General features: G+C 46.6%; 1 protein-coding gene across 1 annotated transcript in view; it reads right to left on the bottom strand.

Annotated features, from left to right (window-relative positions):
- LAPTM4A (lysosomal protein transmembrane 4 alpha) overlaps positions 1–16,427 on the bottom strand; it is a 71,518-nt gene that overhangs the window by 3,236 nt on the left and 51,855 nt on the right. The window contains exons 3-5 of the mRNA XM_068279076.1: positions 11,117–11,193; positions 8,740–8,862; positions 7,121–7,216 (exon numbers count right to left, since the gene is read on the bottom strand). Of these exons, the coding sequence (XP_068135177.1) occupies positions 7,121–7,216; positions 8,740–8,862; positions 11,117–11,193 (296 nt within the window). The remainder of the gene's footprint in view (positions 1–7,120; positions 7,217–8,739; positions 8,863–11,116; positions 11,194–16,427) is intronic.

Below are 16,427 nucleotides of genomic sequence, written 5' to 3'. Positions count from 1 at the left end.
GTTCTACTTAAACAACAGATGAATTGCACTGTCTATTGTATAAAAGAAAAAGCAGAGAATCCTAGGCAGTTTCTATCTTTGTTAACTTTGACCTCCTGACATTTCTTCCCTCACTTTTTTTTCTCCTCTTGCTAATTGTGTATTCGTTACCTGCCGCCTCCCAGAGTCTTCACTCTCCCACTGAGGTCTATACTAGGAAGTGCACTGTCTTATGTCATTAGGAGGGGGAACTATAGGGAAGAGGAGGAATATATTATAGATAAAAAGACCCCCAGCGTGCAACTGTTTGGCAATGGCACTTAACGGGCCAGTGCGCCTAAGGTATGTGATAACCCCAAACCACACCAGCAGAAAAAGTTTTGAATGCAGAATTACCATCTTTAACACTTAATACACTCAGACCAGTTGCTGTGTAAATTTGATTTTTATGGCGACAACCCCACTTTAAGGATTCGTTTTAATAAAACGGCCAGGCATCTCGACCAGATTTTGTGGGGAAAGGGACTAGTCTGTCTTTATTGACTTTGACCTCTGAGTTAATTATGTTTTGCATAGAGGTTGATGTTAATGCCCCCTCAATCCCACAGCTACTGAAACACTTCCAGGAATGGCTTAGAATGACCCAACCTAGCTGCTACAGGACATTCCAGGAAGTAATAATTCATCTGCATTGGGAGCTGGATGTGACTGAGCTCTGTGCTCCTTTTGTCACAGTGATGCAGCATGTATCACTACACACAGGAAATAGCTGCATACACAGCCTCTTATGCTGGGAATACACCATGAGTTTTTTGGCAGATAGATGGCTTGATTGATTCATTTCCGACAGGTTTGATCTGATTTCAATCATTTTGCTGAATGATTTTCTCGGTACTTAAGTATTATACCGTCCAGCACATTTGGGAGCCTCTTGTTAAAAATATATTTACTTTTCATGCAAGGTTGAACCATCTTTAGAAAGCTGAACGTCTTGGCTTTCATTTGTTCCAGGTCCCAAGTCGGTATGACACACGGTATCTGAATAAGTGGGTGCTGAAGGAGGGGTGCCCCCTACACTTGGCTGTCGCTGTTACTATTAGAAGCATCCGATCTCTATATTGGGCTGCTGGAGGCTGGCCCCTTCTTGCCTGCAGAAACGAATCACAGTGACCCCGGCAGCACCAACTCAAACTGTGGAGTGTAGTGAAAAGATCTGTTTCCAGGGGCCTGGGCAGATAATATACTTGCAGAAACAGAACAGCTCTCTGCACAGCAACCCTACGCACAACAGAGCAGAGCGCAGGAGACAACAGGAGTGGGATACAGGAGGAGCTGGAGTCAACAAGTCTGAGGGCAAGACGGGATGATAAACAGGAGCCGGAGTTCATCAATTATTAACCTGACTGGCACTAGGCATTAAAGATACTGGCCACCCACTACAAAGACCGAAGGCTTCTAATGGTAACAGCTACAGCATTAACCTGACTGGCACTAAGCATTAAAGATACCGGCCACCCACTACAAAGACCGAAGGCTTCTAATGGTAACAGCTACAGCAAAGTGCAGTGGGTAGCTCTCCTTCAAAACCCACCAATACGGGAACCATGTGTCATACCGACTTGGAACCTGGTGCAAATGTGCTTAACGGTGTAATACGCAAGTACCATTTTCTCATAGAATGGAAATCGATCAGAAAAACTATCAGAAAAATCAATCTGGAAATGGATTCCCAGCATTACACAAGCACTTCACATTGCTAGACACTGCATTCAGTCTAAAACAAGTCCTGTTAAAGTGGATCCGAAATGAAAAACGAACTATAACAAGTAACTTGTCTATATAGCTTATCTAAAGTTTAGATTACACAGCAAATCTAGCTGCAAACAGTTTTAATAGAATATGATTATTTATTCCTGTAATACAATGGCAACGGTCATGTTTGTAAACATTACACAGAAGCAGGCTTATCTGTATCTTGAGCCATCAGCCTAATCCCCTCTCCTCCCTTCTCCCATCTGCCTCTGAAATCAATGGCTAGTAAAGCCTCCCCCTCCTCCTGCCCAGACTGAGCTCCCATGAGCCCTTGCTACTGCCAGGGCTCTCTGAAACCCTGTGGGCGTGGCTTTTTTAGTTTAAAGGGAATTACAGTATTAAAACAAAAACAAAAAAAGTATTTGGCTTGAGGAATGCCCTATAAACAATAGGAAAGGAACACAATTATGCAATGTGTAAAAGATCACCTCTGATCCACTTTAAGCCATTTCAAATCTTTCACCCACACAATGTATAGTAAAGGACATCATTAGGAAGAACAATAGCTTTAAAGTGAACTGAGCAGTATTTTTTGCTTTTCTAAAAGAATATAACCATCCTTATAATGGTTACCGGTAGTACACACAATGCAATTTTCTGTCAGATTAACAGTTGAATCGATTATTTCTGATCGGTCCCATCTGATGACCTGTCCCCGGCACCCCACACACCTTATGGGAGGGTTCATTTAAAAAAAAAAAAAAATTGCTTAGTACACACTTGCATACTGGATGGTACTGGCCACTTAAAGTGAACCTCCAGACTAAAAATCTACTCAGCAGCACTGCAAAGGCTTGGTGTTTCTTTAACAGTTTAACAGCATCAGAACTTTGTTTTTCTTACCCAAGCCTCATTTTTAGCTGCACAGAAGAAAACTGCCCGGGCATTTTCCCCCTGGTACTGTGCAAAGCACGATGGGATTTCTGATGATGTTGTTCTTCTGCGGTTTTGGAGCAAGTGTGTTTTTTTAAATGTTGAATTTGAGATTTGAAGCCTAGCTCGTGCAGCTGGGAGGGGTGATCAAGACACAGGACAGTTGGAACTGTGTCTTATGCTGATTATGGGGAGAGGGTAAGAAGATACTACGAGACCTCAAGTTCAAAATTTAGAAAAAAGCTTTATTTGAACCTTCAAAATGACACCAAACCACACTAATTAAAAAACATTAAAATCAAGAATTGCAGCTCAACCAGACCTCCACCATTCCCACTCTGGGGTCCTCCATTCACACCTTCACACACCAACAGCAACATGCACACCAGATTGCTTATGAGCTGCACAGAACCAGTTATCAGTGAATCGCTTGCATGCAGAGATCACAGAACTAGATAGAGCATCAATGATTACTTATACCTAATTCCAGCTCATTGGAACCTAAAGTGAAGAAACATGCAGTTCTTGCATATATTTCAAAAGGAGCACCTCTCATGCTCCAATATCGTTAGTTAGCATTAAAGCCAGTCCAGTCAGGTGGATGTTAATAAGCATTAGTAGGCAAAAGTTGCGCCAATGTCCAGTTCCTGCAGGTTTTGGCTTCTAATTGTGCAGCACATTAGTTAGTGTTCATCAATAGGTTCACAGCATTAGTGAGATTTAGTGACATGCAGCAGCATTCATGGTAAAAGCATGGCAAATCAGCTTGAATTGTCAATCATTGCTTGAGTGGGCAGTATTGCCCTGTTTACACCCGCTCGCCGCAGTCCAGCGTTTGCCTTATATTATGTGTACTCACGCTTCCATGTGCGCCAGTTGGCTGTGTTACTCGGGTACAGGATCCCCTGTGGGTAGCGGTACTTCATCCCGCGATCAATCCGCGTTCTAACAGCTTCTCAGCGGAGATCAGCGTGGGACACAGCTGTGGATAGGTCCGGAGTCTTAGGAGCCTAAGACGCCTGACCTATCCACAGCTGTGTCCCACGCTGATCTCCGCCGAGAAGCTTTTAGAACGCGGATTGAAATATATGCAAGAACTGCATGTTTCTTCACTTTAGGTTCCAATGAGCTGGAATTAGATATAAGTAATCATTGATGCTCTATCTAGTTCTGTGATCTCTGCATGCAAGCGATTCACTGATAACTGGTTCTGTGCAGCTCATAAGCAATCTGGTGTGCATGTTGCTGTTGGTGTGTGAAGGTGTGAATAGAGGACCCCAGAGTGGGAATGGTGGAGGTCTGGTTGAGCTTCAATTCTTGATTTTAATGTTTTTTAATTAGTGTGGTTTGGTGTCATTTTGAAGGTTCAAATAAAGCTTTTTTCTAAATTTTGAACTTGAGGTCTCGTAGTATCTTCTTACCCTCTCCCCATAATCAGTTTATATTACTAGCTGGAGACCCAAGAATATGTGCACCATGTGGTAGTAGAGGTGTATAACACCCATATACCTATGTGAGTGCTGCATATATTCAAAATCAGAGAGGACTGTGTTTTCTTCTTTTTATAAAACTGTGTCTTATGTTCCCTGTCACCTCCTGGCTGCCCCCATGAAAAAGATGGCAGCCCCCATGAATCACAAACATTTGCCTGTTCTTTTAAAACAGGGTGGCTAAGCGATTATATTACATATCTATTTTAATTAACATAACTAATGTAACTTAGAGACTAACAAAATGTTTAGCCTTTTTTTTTTTTAACTATACTACAAGTTCCTATATCTATTCTAAAGTGCTCTGTCTTACTGCAGCCTTTTTAGTTGCTCCATTGCTGTAATAAATAAAATTTCCTCTCCTTTGTCAGGCTTGTGGCCCAAAGAGGAAGTGGCTGTAATTGTTTACAGACAGGAGGAGGTTACACTGATAGCCCTGCTCTGAGTCTCTTGGAGTCTTTCACACACTGAAAACTGTGAAAAGCAGCGCTCACACATTCCCTGCTCTCAGTAACTCTGTATCATCTACTGATAAAAGCTGATAATTTGTGAGAAGACCATAGACCATTCCGGAACCTTTTTGGCTGAGAGAGCCATAAACGCCACATATTTTAAAATGTAATTTTGTGAGAGCCATACCGGGCATCGGAAGTGTCAGACACGTCTTCAAGCTTCTCTTGGGTTTCAGCAACATCACCAATTTCCCCGAGAGCCAGACAGGATAAATACGGACTAACAATTTGTACAATTAGCTAGCTGAGTTGGGGGTTGATTCACTTTGTAGTACAAAATCCCTGCACTTTGGCACAATAGGCTGCCTGTCAAGTGACAGGCAACCTATTGGGCCAATCAAAGTGCGGGGATCTCGTTCTATAAAGTTACTGGACCTGACAGGGTCCAGAGTGGGACAAATGGAGCAGCTGTTTTTGGGGTAGCGCAAGTAAGTTAGTAGTGCATGCTACAGCACTAGCGTGCACTACTTTGAAAATGTTATTTGCGCTGCCACACTAACCTGTGCTGCTTGAGCAGTGTAACTTAGTGAATCGACCCCTACTGATTTGTCTGTAAGCCAGATGCAGCCATCTAAAGAGCCACATCTGGCTCCCGAGCCATAAGTTCCCTACCCCTGTCACAGACTATTGCAGAATGCAGACAGACCTGCTATCAGTAATCACTACTAAAGATTGCAGCATTCTTTACAAGGTAAAACTTCTTCTAAACTATGAAATAAACTAAAGACTGAATTTATTGTTCAATAATATAAGCTTTCATGGAAACGAATGCAGTTTACAGGAACATGCAATATTATGAGGAACTTCCTGTTTGGCAGCCATATTTTTTGATTACAAAAACAGTTTATAAAGCTGCTTTTTTTGGCCAGGATCCTGGTGGAGAGCAGCGAAAATGTGACACAGGGGAACAGGAGATGGAAACCTACAGGCTGGTATGTTTATTTATATAAGGATTTTAGGTTACAGATTCTCTTTAATGACAGTACGTTTGTTTAGGCTGAAGTTCCCCTTTAAGAAGTCGAACCATTCTTTTCCAATTTTGCAGTGTGATTACTGTGATTGGCTCAGAGTAATCACTCCTGACCAAGAGGCGGAAGCTCTGCAGTCAGGGTGACAGCAGAGTGAGCGGGTGCAGCGATGGAACAGCGGCTGGAACAGAGAGAGCGACTAGACCGTATGGAGTGGCTGATTGAAAACTTTGCCCTGGCAGGGGTAGATAGCAGCACCCAAATGTAGAGTAGATTTCAACTAACAAGGTCCAGAACCAGTTCAAAAGGGTATCCTGAATACTTTACTGCATTCTACTATATGTCCTTACAGTTCCTTTGTAAACATTTAGGTAGGTAAGTGACAGTTTCTTTCTAGTTGGTCTATTCTATTGCATAACCCTCTATTGCATAAGCACATTGTAATCTGTGCTGTAACCACTTGTTGCTATACATTGAGTTAAAAAGGGGCACTTGCATTTTGGCTAAATGGACGTTTATTAAAGAGGCTTCTCCTGCCGTTCCAGCGCTATGACCCCCCAAGAGGCTGCTGTGGACATGCCTGATGGGGTTCATGCTACTGCACATGTGCAATCCATCTGTACCTGCATAACAGCACGGAGCCCATTGGGCTGGGCTTTTCCTGCAGGAGCGGGTCTGAGCTACTGCTCAGGCACAGTGCAGCCATGCTTCTGGGGTCTTATCGCTGGCTCATGCTGGCTGAGGACGACAGGGTAAGCCTCGCCAGAATCCAGAGGCAAGTGTCCAGAATACACTGCAGCAAGCCTCACAGGTATGACTTAAGGACCACTCCAGCAAAAAGAATTTAGTAGTGAAAATCTGACCGATTTGGACTAGTCCATCTCCTCATGGGGGATTTTCATGGTTTTCCAAAACATTTCCTGAACAGCAGTTTACATGCCAAAATAGTAAGATACCAGCCAGCCTCCCTAATCACTTGCACACTATTTTGGCAGTTAATACAGTAGAAATTGCTGCTCAGGAAATGCTATTGAAAAACAAGAAAACCCTGGGAATCCCCCATGAGGAGCTGGACTAGTCCCAAAACTTGTTGGTTCTGTCAGATATTAACTGGTCCTTTAAACTTCCTGTTTGCATTTTGCACCAAGTGGTTAAAAAAAGGTTCAAATAGGAAACCAGCGTGACTGGTGAAGGTGGATACACAGACATAAATCTATTACAATGCAACTTGCTCCATCCATTAAGGATCTTCCTATTCCACTCGGACTGCAGAGTACAGGATGGAAACCTTATAAAAAGGAGCTGTGTGTGTTCTGTTTATAGAATACACAGCGACAGAAGGAGCAGATGGAGCTCTCTGTGAAATGGAACAATTCCTCAGTACATATCTGGCTGTCTGCAGTAGGAAAGCTCAGAGCTGGCCCCAGCTGTTGGAGTTTAGGTGCCCAGCCATGTTACACAAAGTTACTAGATGTGACAGATGTACCTTCAGGATGATGATGAATGCTCCCACCACCAGGACTATGAAGAGCAGACAGCTGGAGTCCATGGCAAGCACGTCATCCTTGTAGGGGAACTCCGGCTGCAAGACAAACAGTGGCTCAGCCAAGGCAGTATTTGCAGTACACCTTGCACCAGGACACATAAAAAGGACAGAAAATCAAGCACACAGCTCTAGAGATCAACTTCAGTCCACATTCTGTGCAAAAATGAATAACTATGTCATTTTTCAAAAGCACACTAAATTCCTCAACAGAAGATTTCACCACCCCCGCACAATTAAACCTATCAGAATAGATTCTGATAGTTTTCAAATAACTCAGCCTGTCAGCAAAAACAGTCGAGCAGGACCGACTTAAAGGAAACCAGAGGCGGTAATAAAGAATCGATACTTACCCGGGGCTTCCTCTGGCCCCAGGAGCAGCGCTGAGTCCCCCGCCGTCCTCCCAAGTGCCTCCGTTCTTTCACAATCAGCCCCCGTAACAGGCTCAGTAGCGCATGCATGGACCTTGTACTGTATACACTTCAAAAACATTTATAACGTACAATATATGAACAAAACAATTATATATGGTTTTTAACCACTTGAGGACCGCAGTGTTAAACCCCACCTAGTGACCAGGCCATTTTTAATTAAATAGGGCACTGCAGCTTTAAGGGCTCGCTGCACGGCCACAACTCAGCACACAAATGATTCCCCCCCCTCCTTTTCTCCTCCTTCCCTCCCTCCCCCCCACCAGCCTATCACCGCCGATCGCTTCTGTGTCCCCCAGAGGGACAGCCGTGTCACACAGCTGTCCCCAGTACAGCACTGCCTTAGATCGCAGCGCTGTACTACCCTATTAGACTGTTTTGCTGTGTAACAGTCTCCGAGCGGCTGCTGGGAGACTGAGGGTGGAGCAGGGCTCCGCCTTCCAAGCAGGAGATGCGTGTGCTCTCCTGCTAGCCCCATAGAAGGCCGTTAACGCCAATCGGCGTGGAGCGGTCCTAGGGCTGACGCACTGCTCACGCCAACTGGCATGGAGCAGTCGGCAAGTAGTTAAAGTGTATACAGTACAAGTTCTGAGTTTGTATGTTTGCTCTTCCCAGCTGCTTCATTTTTACTGCCTGATGAAGCGGGATTGTAGCCCTTGAAATGCATTGCTAAATATTTTTGGAGTACTTTTGATTAAAGAAATTGTTTACAGTGAATAGTGACTGTCAAGTCTACTTGGGAGAGGCAAGTCCACCACTAACTCCCTTTTTAATATATTCCGGTATGGTTTCTCTTCAATTTTAACTCTTCTTTCTCAATACATAGTTCTGGCCTCGCAATGCACGGCAGCACAGATGACACGTGATCGCGGATGTTGCGTTTCGATCGCACAGTGATCTACGCTGAACAAGGCCTAAATGTGAGAAATAATTCCTAGCACAGTGCAAAGCAGCACATGCTGCAGTAGAAGCTTCAGTTCTGTATGTATGCATTTTCCCTCCAAGTCTCTGAGGTGAGCAATGGATTAGATCCAACCTTCAGCTTTGTACATCCTCCCATAAGCGAGAAGCTGCATCCTTAGTAAAATATGGCATGAAGGCTGATACCGGTACACAATGAAAAGCTCTTACCAGCTGCTCCAGGTAATCCTTAATGCCAGGCAGGTATGTGAGGGAGCTGATGGCCAGCAGGCAAGTCAAGGCAAAGTCAAACAGCTGGTAGCAGAAGAACGGGATCAGCCAGCCTCCTCTGTGCTGCAGGAACACAAAACATGCGCCAGCTGTTACTTCCTTTCTTTACAAGTGCTGCCTGCCGCTGCTTCACACCCAGTGGCATTCATATTTAACATTACATAAGAATTCATGTAGTAAAACTGTATGCTAACAGGCTTGAAGCTACATACATCTCTCTGTTAAAACTAAATAAATGGATTTGTATAAAACTAAAAAAAACGTATACTAAGGCCCGGTTCACATTAGCGTTGAGCGTAACGGGAACAGAACGTATACTGTACAAACGGTCCGGTATGCGATTGCGAACAGATCCAATGTTAACCAATGGATCCGTTCACATTCATCCGCTTGTACGGATCCGTTGTCCGTTCCGCTCAGCGGACAAAAAAATGCTGCAGGACCTATTTTCCCAGACCGTTGTGCCCAGTGGAACAGAAGGTTTTGCAGCTGCATATGAACAAATAAAAAACCGACAGTTTTTACCTGATCCTGATTGCCGGATCCGTACGTTCGACTCCGCAAAAAAACACTAATGTGAACCGGGCCAGTCAGCTTTGAACTGTTAAAAAGTACCTGAGACAGGGAGGGGGAAAAAAAAATTATACATACTTGAGGCTTCCTCCAGGCTTATCACTCACTCGCCGTCCTCCTGCTCCTGGATCGTTTGTAATCACCCCCGAAAAAAGTCCTCCAGTCGGGGCAGGTGCAAACCGGCCATGCGCACTCCCCCATCACACTTCCAAGGCCGGGAGTGTTACACAGGCGCAGAACACTCCTGGCCATGGGAGGGCAACGGAGGAGTGCGACGCACATGCGCAGTATGCCACGGACCAGAGGACTTTCTGAGGAGGATAGCGAAGGGGCGATAAGCCTGGAAGAGGCTGGAGGAAGCCCCAGGTATGTATAATTTCTCTCTCCCTCCACCTTCTCAGGTTCTCTTTAAAAAAAAACAAATACCAAAAAAAACAAAAAAAAAAACAGTGTGGATACTGTAGAGTTGGTTTGTACTTCACAGATGTCTTAAAGGGAACCAGAGAGGAACTGTGATAAAAAAATAGAATAAGCTTTCATACATACCTGGGGCTTCCTCCAGCCCCATAAGCCTGGATCGCTCCCACACCGCCATCCTTCGTTTCCTGTATCGGCGGTACCGGGTCCCGTCACTTCCGGCGGACGCGGCCAATTGTCTGCATCACAGGGGCTCCCTCCATACCCGTACGCATGAGGCTGCGCACAAGGCAGCCTCATGCGTATGTATATGGAGGGAGCCCAGTGTGATGCGGACAATTGGCCGCGTCTGCCGGCCGACTCGCGGCTATGACGGGACTCGTACCGGCGGATCCAGGCAGTGGAGGACGGCGGCGTGGGGGCGATCCGTGCGTATGGGGCTGGAGGAAGCTCCAGGTATGTATAAAAGCTCCCCCCCCCCCCCCCCCAACGTCTGGTTCCCTTTAACCCCTATTTGAACATTTCATTAAAGAAGAGAACCCGAGGTGGGATTTTATTATGCTAGTGAGGCACTGAGGCTGGTTGTGCACACTAACACCAGCCTCTGTTGCCCCATGCTGTGCCTCCAAGACCCCCCTGTGCGCTGCTATACCCCCCGCAGTGCTGGCGACACGCAGCGTGTCGCCATCACAATATTTACCTAAGCGCTGTCTGTCAGCGCCGCTCCCCCACCTCCTCTGTATCGGCGCTACCCGCCTGTGTCCCTTCCCTCCCACTGATTGGAGGGAAGTAACGCGGCGGGTAGCGCTGATACGGAGGAGGCGAGGGAGCGGCGCTAACAGACAGCACTGCCATGTAACTGTAATAAAAGTTAAGAGACGATACACACAGTGGCTCATATGCAAGTCACCTATTCTCCTGAGTTTTCTCCTAGGAGATCATTTTTTTTTTCTTCTATTTAGAAAAGCTTTTTAGCGCGTTGCAATTGAAAAAGTACCGAAAAGTACTACCAAAATTATTCTGAGTATTTTCTTTGTTGCTGATGATTTAAAAGGCTTTATATTGATCAGCTGTGAAAATATCACCTAGGAGAAAACTCAGGAGAAAAAGAAGTGGTACTTATCCGTTAGCCGGGCGCATCCGGCAGGTGGCGCTAATTACTATTCCCCCTCCAGGCCGCCATGGTTAGTAGGGAAAGATGTAACTCTGGTGGAGTTTTGTCGCCACCTACTGGATGCGCCCGGCTAACGGATAAGTACCTGAAAAAGTTAACTGCATATGGGCCGGTGTGTCCTATCACAACCTGGGCTGTATGACAGGTACTCACTGTGATTGCTCCATACACCATCATGGCACTCATGGTGAACATAAGCAGGGAGATGGCAAACAGCACACAGGCATTTTCTGTAAACAAAAAGCACCACATTATGGTAACATTTCACTTTTCCTTATTTAAAACACATCAAATTAATAAAGAATTTTTAGTAGAACATCTAAACCAATGGAATGCTCAAAAGGACTACTGTAAGGGGGGTAGGGTAAAAAAAACAGTTGAACTTACCCGGGGCTTCTAATGGCCCCCTGCAGATATCCTGTGCCTGTGCAGCCACTCACCAATGCTCCGGCCCCACCTCTGGTTCACTTCTGGAATTTCCAACTTGAAAGTTGGAAAACCACTGCGCCTGCGCGGACGAGTCCTCACTCCCACTGACGTTACCAGGAGCGTACTGCGCAGGTGCAGATAGTAATGGGCCTGCGCAATGCACTCCTGGTGACATCAGTGGGAGGAAGGGCACGGCTGTGCTTTGGAACAGCCAGTTATTTCTACAGACCACAAAGGAGTCAAATTTCATCTTCACACAAATCTTCACAGTTGAGTAATCTGAAAAGTGTCAGAGTGGAGGACATCATTTAGGCCATTCTCTATATTCTGTCTTCCCACTGACTTCAAAGCGTTCCACCTAGAATTTGAAACTTGTTGCTCACCCCATTGGAACTCACCCTACCGAAGATGCCTTGAGTAGTTGAGTAGACCTGGTCTGGATAGATGAAAAATTGTGTGCTACTATGTGGAAGGCTGTGTTGGATAATGGGTGGGGGGTTGCAGGATTTGGGGTTGCACCCTTTGACAGACAACCGCAGTAAAAGCGCCTCTTTTTCCATAAAGAAAGCCAGGCTGTCCTGGATTTGTGGAAGAGGGTTTTGTTGTGGATGCTACATGCAGTGACAGTAACTCATGGTCTGATATTACTCAATCTCTTTGGCAACAGTCCGGGCAGAGTTCTGCACAGACTAGCAATACTGTCTATTGCTATGGGGTAGCAAGGACCGCTGACTGTGTGTGGCACAACACTGCATTCCGCCAGCACTCCTCGCCCACAGAAAGCCCTTCCGCCACACCTTCTCCCCCCACAGGAAGCCCTTCCGCCACACCTTCTCCCCCCACAGGAAGCCCTTCCGCCACACCTCCTCCCCCCACAGGAAGCCCTTCCGCCACACCTCCTCCCCCCACAGGAAGCCCCTCCTCCCCCTACAGGAAGCCCTTCCGCCACACCTCCTCCCCCACAGGAAGCCCTTCCGCCACACCACCTCCCCCACAGGAAGCCCTTCCGCCACACCTCCTCCCCCACAGGAAGCCCTTCCGCCACACCTCCTCCCCCACAGGAAGCCCTTCCGCCACACCTCCTCCCCCACAGGAAGCCCTTCCGCCACACCTCCTCCCCCACAGGAAGCCCTTCCGCCACACCTCCTCCCCCACAGGAAGCCCTTCCGCCACACCTCCTCCCCCACAGGAAGCCCTTCCGCCACACCTCCTCCCCCACAGGAAGCCCTTCCACCACACCTCCTCCACCACACCTCCTCCCCCACAGGAAGCCATTCCGCCACACTTCCTCCCCCCTTAAGAACAGACGCATCACTACTATGTGGAAGGCTGTGTTGGATAATGGGTGGGGGGTTGCAGGATTTGGGGTTGCACCCTGACAGACAACCGCAGTAAAAGCGCCTCTTTTTCCATAAATAAAGCCAGGCTGTCCTGGATTTGAGGAAGCGGGTTTTGTTGTGGATGCTACATGCAGTGACAGTAACTCATGGTCTGATATCACTCCTCAATCTCTTTGGCAACAGTCCGGGCAGAGTTTTGCACAGACTAGCAATACTGTCTATTGCTATGGGGTAGCTGACTGTGTGTGGCACAACACTGCATTCCGCCAGCACTCCTCGCCCACAGAAAGTCCTTCCGCCACACCTCCTCCCCCCCACAGAAAGTCCTTCCGCCACACCTCCTCCCCCCCACAGGAAGTCCTTCCGCCACATCTCCTCCCCACACAGGAAGCCCTTCCGCCACATCTCCTCCCCCCACAGGAAGACCTTCCGCCACACCTCCTCCCCCACAGGAAGCTATTTTTTCACACCTCCTCCCCCACAGGAAGCCATTCTGCCACACCTCCTCCCCCACAGGAAGCCCTTCCCCCACACCTCCTCCCCCACAGGAAGCCCTTCCGCCACACCTCCTCCCCCACAGGAAGCCCTTCCGCCACACCTCCTCCCCCCTTAAGAACAGACGCATCATTAGCCCGAGGTATCGACCTCTTCCGGGTGACAGTCTTCATACGTGTGTATGAGGCTTTAGATTCCTGTCGTAGATGAAATTTGAATCCTCACAAGCCAGCGGAAATAACGGCCAGAAGAGCCACAACTGTTTTTTTGCTGTTCTTCTGCCACAGATAATAAATCACTGCTACATCAGCGTACTGCGTTCACGGAGCATGCAGCCACACAAGCAGGGAAAACACACACAGCTGCTTCCAGCTATTATGGGATACTTTCACTTGCTGTGATTTACATTCATTTCTCTGTAAACGAAACCAACCAAAAGCTACATTGCCGTAAACCCAACATCAACAAAGTCAACGAAAGCCTGTCAGGACAGAAATACTGCAACTGCCACCTGCAGACTAGTCTTACAATAAGCAAGCTTTAAAGCAAACTTCTTGAGAGTTAAAAAAGTTATTTACTTTAGTACAGGGAAATCTCTAGACCCCCCCCCCCCCTAAGGCTACCCCAATCCTCCGTGACCCCTCCCACTGCCACCCAGGACACTCTTCAGCTTCTCGGCCACACCTCCAAGCCATGCATGAGCGGATCTGTGCTACCTATCAGGCTGTGATTTGCCCCTGCACAGTGCGGCCGCGCTCATACATAGAGTGCAGTACGGCTGCAAGCAAAATATTCAACGTTCATATTGAATATTGGTTCCCAGCACAGGAACAGGTAGGTAGACCGGGGAAGCCTCTGGACTAATCCAAGGCTTCCCCCCTACTGAGGTAAGGGTCTTAACTTTATTTTTTTTACTTTGACAACAGGTACACTTTAAACGAGAACCGACCTGTGATGATATGGAGGTTGCCATATTTATTTCCTTTGAAACAAGCCCTGCTGATCTTCTGGCATTAGTAGTGCGAGTCAAAACTCTGGAACAAGAATATGGCTAATCCAGTAAAACCGGAGTCAACCGAGTCCCTGATTTGCATATGCTTGTTCAGGGTCTATGGCTAAAGTATTAGAGACAAAGCCATAAGGAAAACAGCCAGGCAACTGGTATTGTTTAAAAGGAAATAAATATGGCAGCCTCCATATCACTCTCACCTCAGATTCCCTTTAAAGTACAAGGGGAAAAAGTGCCCCTAGGGAGTACTTACTTTTGGATCGTAAAGAGGCTTTCCCGTCGTCCTCTGTCCATCGTTTTCAGTGCAAGAACCCCCCCCCCCCTGAAAATTCCCTAAGAGCTTGTCGGCCTGTGCGCAAACGTGGCTTTCCAATGGGCTCCAGGGGAAATAGACCCCGATTATGTTTGCTCTACTGTGCAGATGCGAGCAGCCTGTGCTGTAGAACGAAACCAGATTGTGCTCATCTACGTCCGCTGGAGTGCAAGGGGAAAGCCGCTACTGCATCTGCGTGCAGCCACGGGGAGAGTTTATATTTACTACTTGTTCGGGGGTCTCGGCGGCGGAAGGCATCTGCGCGCAGCCACGGGGAGAGTTTATATTTACTACTTGTTCGGGGGTCTCGGCGGCGGAAGGCATCTGCGCGCAGCCACGGGGAGAGTTTATATTTACTTGTTGTCCAGGGGTCCCGGCGGCGGAAGGCATCTGCGAGGGACAATGGGGGATGCCTCGAGGATCCAGAGGCTTTCTTTTTTTCTTATAGGTGTACTTTAAACAATGCACATTGCCTGACTGTCCTGCTGATCCTCTGCTTCAAATACTTAGTCATAGACCTGAACAAGCATGCAGGTGCTCTGACTCGAGTCTGACTGGATTAGCTGCATGCATATTTTAGATAAATTGCAACAAGAATGAGGATTGGCTCATTCTTGTTGCCATTTATCAATTTATGTTGGCATTGTGCATGACAAATATCTGGTTTACTTATTTTTTACTTTTTTCCCCCATTTGCCCACTATCCTTTCATATCTAGATATTTATTTCATGCATATTTTAGCTGTGCGAGTCAAACTACTGGTGCATGAAAGAGCTGCTGGATAGCCAGGCAACTGGTATAGTTTAAAAAAACAACAACTAAACTAAACTAAACAAAACAACCCAACCAGGTTGGATCACCCATCACCCAGTTTCTCTATACTCACTGCTCCCTCTGGTGGCAAAGGATTTGTTCACTTTTTTCCTTAGGCCCTTTTTTTCATTGACTGCATTTGATTCACAGCTGCATGAAACTTGCTGATTGTAAGGCCACGCTATTAACATGGTAATAGTGCTGCTCGCTTTCACTGGTCCTATTCGATTTTTGACCATTGCATGTAGCATTTTTCTGTATTTAAAGGACAAGTGTAACAAGAGGATGGATATGGAGGCTGCCATATTCATTTCCTTTTAAGCAATACCAGTTGCCTGGCAGTCTTGCTGATCGTCTACCTCTAAGGCCTGGAACCCACTGAAAACCGCAAATGCAAAACGCAACCGCTAGCATTTTGTCTGAGCGGTTTGCAAGCGGATTCATGCGCGTTTTTGGTCGTGTTTTGCAACATTGTATTTTTTTCCCCAGCGGGTGCCTAGCGTTTTGCGTTTTGCGTTTTTATCCTGATTGGGCCTGTGAATTATTTTTCATTTTGTTACAGTGTGCTGAACCGCAAAACGCTAGCAAAACCGCTCAGTTTAGGTTTTGCTGAGCGTTTCTGCTAGCGTTTCAATACTTTACATTGAAGCGCTAACGCTCCCAAAATGCTGCAGGTCCTGCGTTTGCGTTTCTGGGAAACGCAAACGCTCCTGTGGAAGTTGCCCCATCCATTAACATTAGCCCAGCGTTTTGGCAAACTGCTAGCGTATCGCAGTGCTGCCAAACGCTGCCAAAAGCGCTCCTGTGGGTTCCAGCCCTAATACATTTAGCCACAGACCCTGAACAAGCATGCAGCAGATCAAATCTTTCGTACATTAGTGGCACATCTGACAAAATTTGCCTGAATGCTTTAATGCTTGTTTCTGGTGTGATTGAGACAATATTGCAGCCAAACCGACCAGCAGGGCTGGTATTGTTTAAAAGGAAATAAATATGGCAGCCTCCATATAACTCTCACCTCGGGTTCACTTTAACATCCAATATTTTTGGCAATACAATAACCC

The sequence above is a fragment of the Hyperolius riggenbachi genome, chromosome 4, assembly GCF_040937935.1.
Source record: "Hyperolius riggenbachi isolate aHypRig1 chromosome 4, aHypRig1.pri, whole genome shotgun sequence".
NCBI lineage: Eukaryota > Metazoa > Chordata > Amphibia > Anura > Hyperoliidae > Hyperolius > Hyperolius riggenbachi.
Note: the sequence above shows the minus strand (reverse complement) of the source record. Positions and strands in the feature narration are given on the sequence as shown.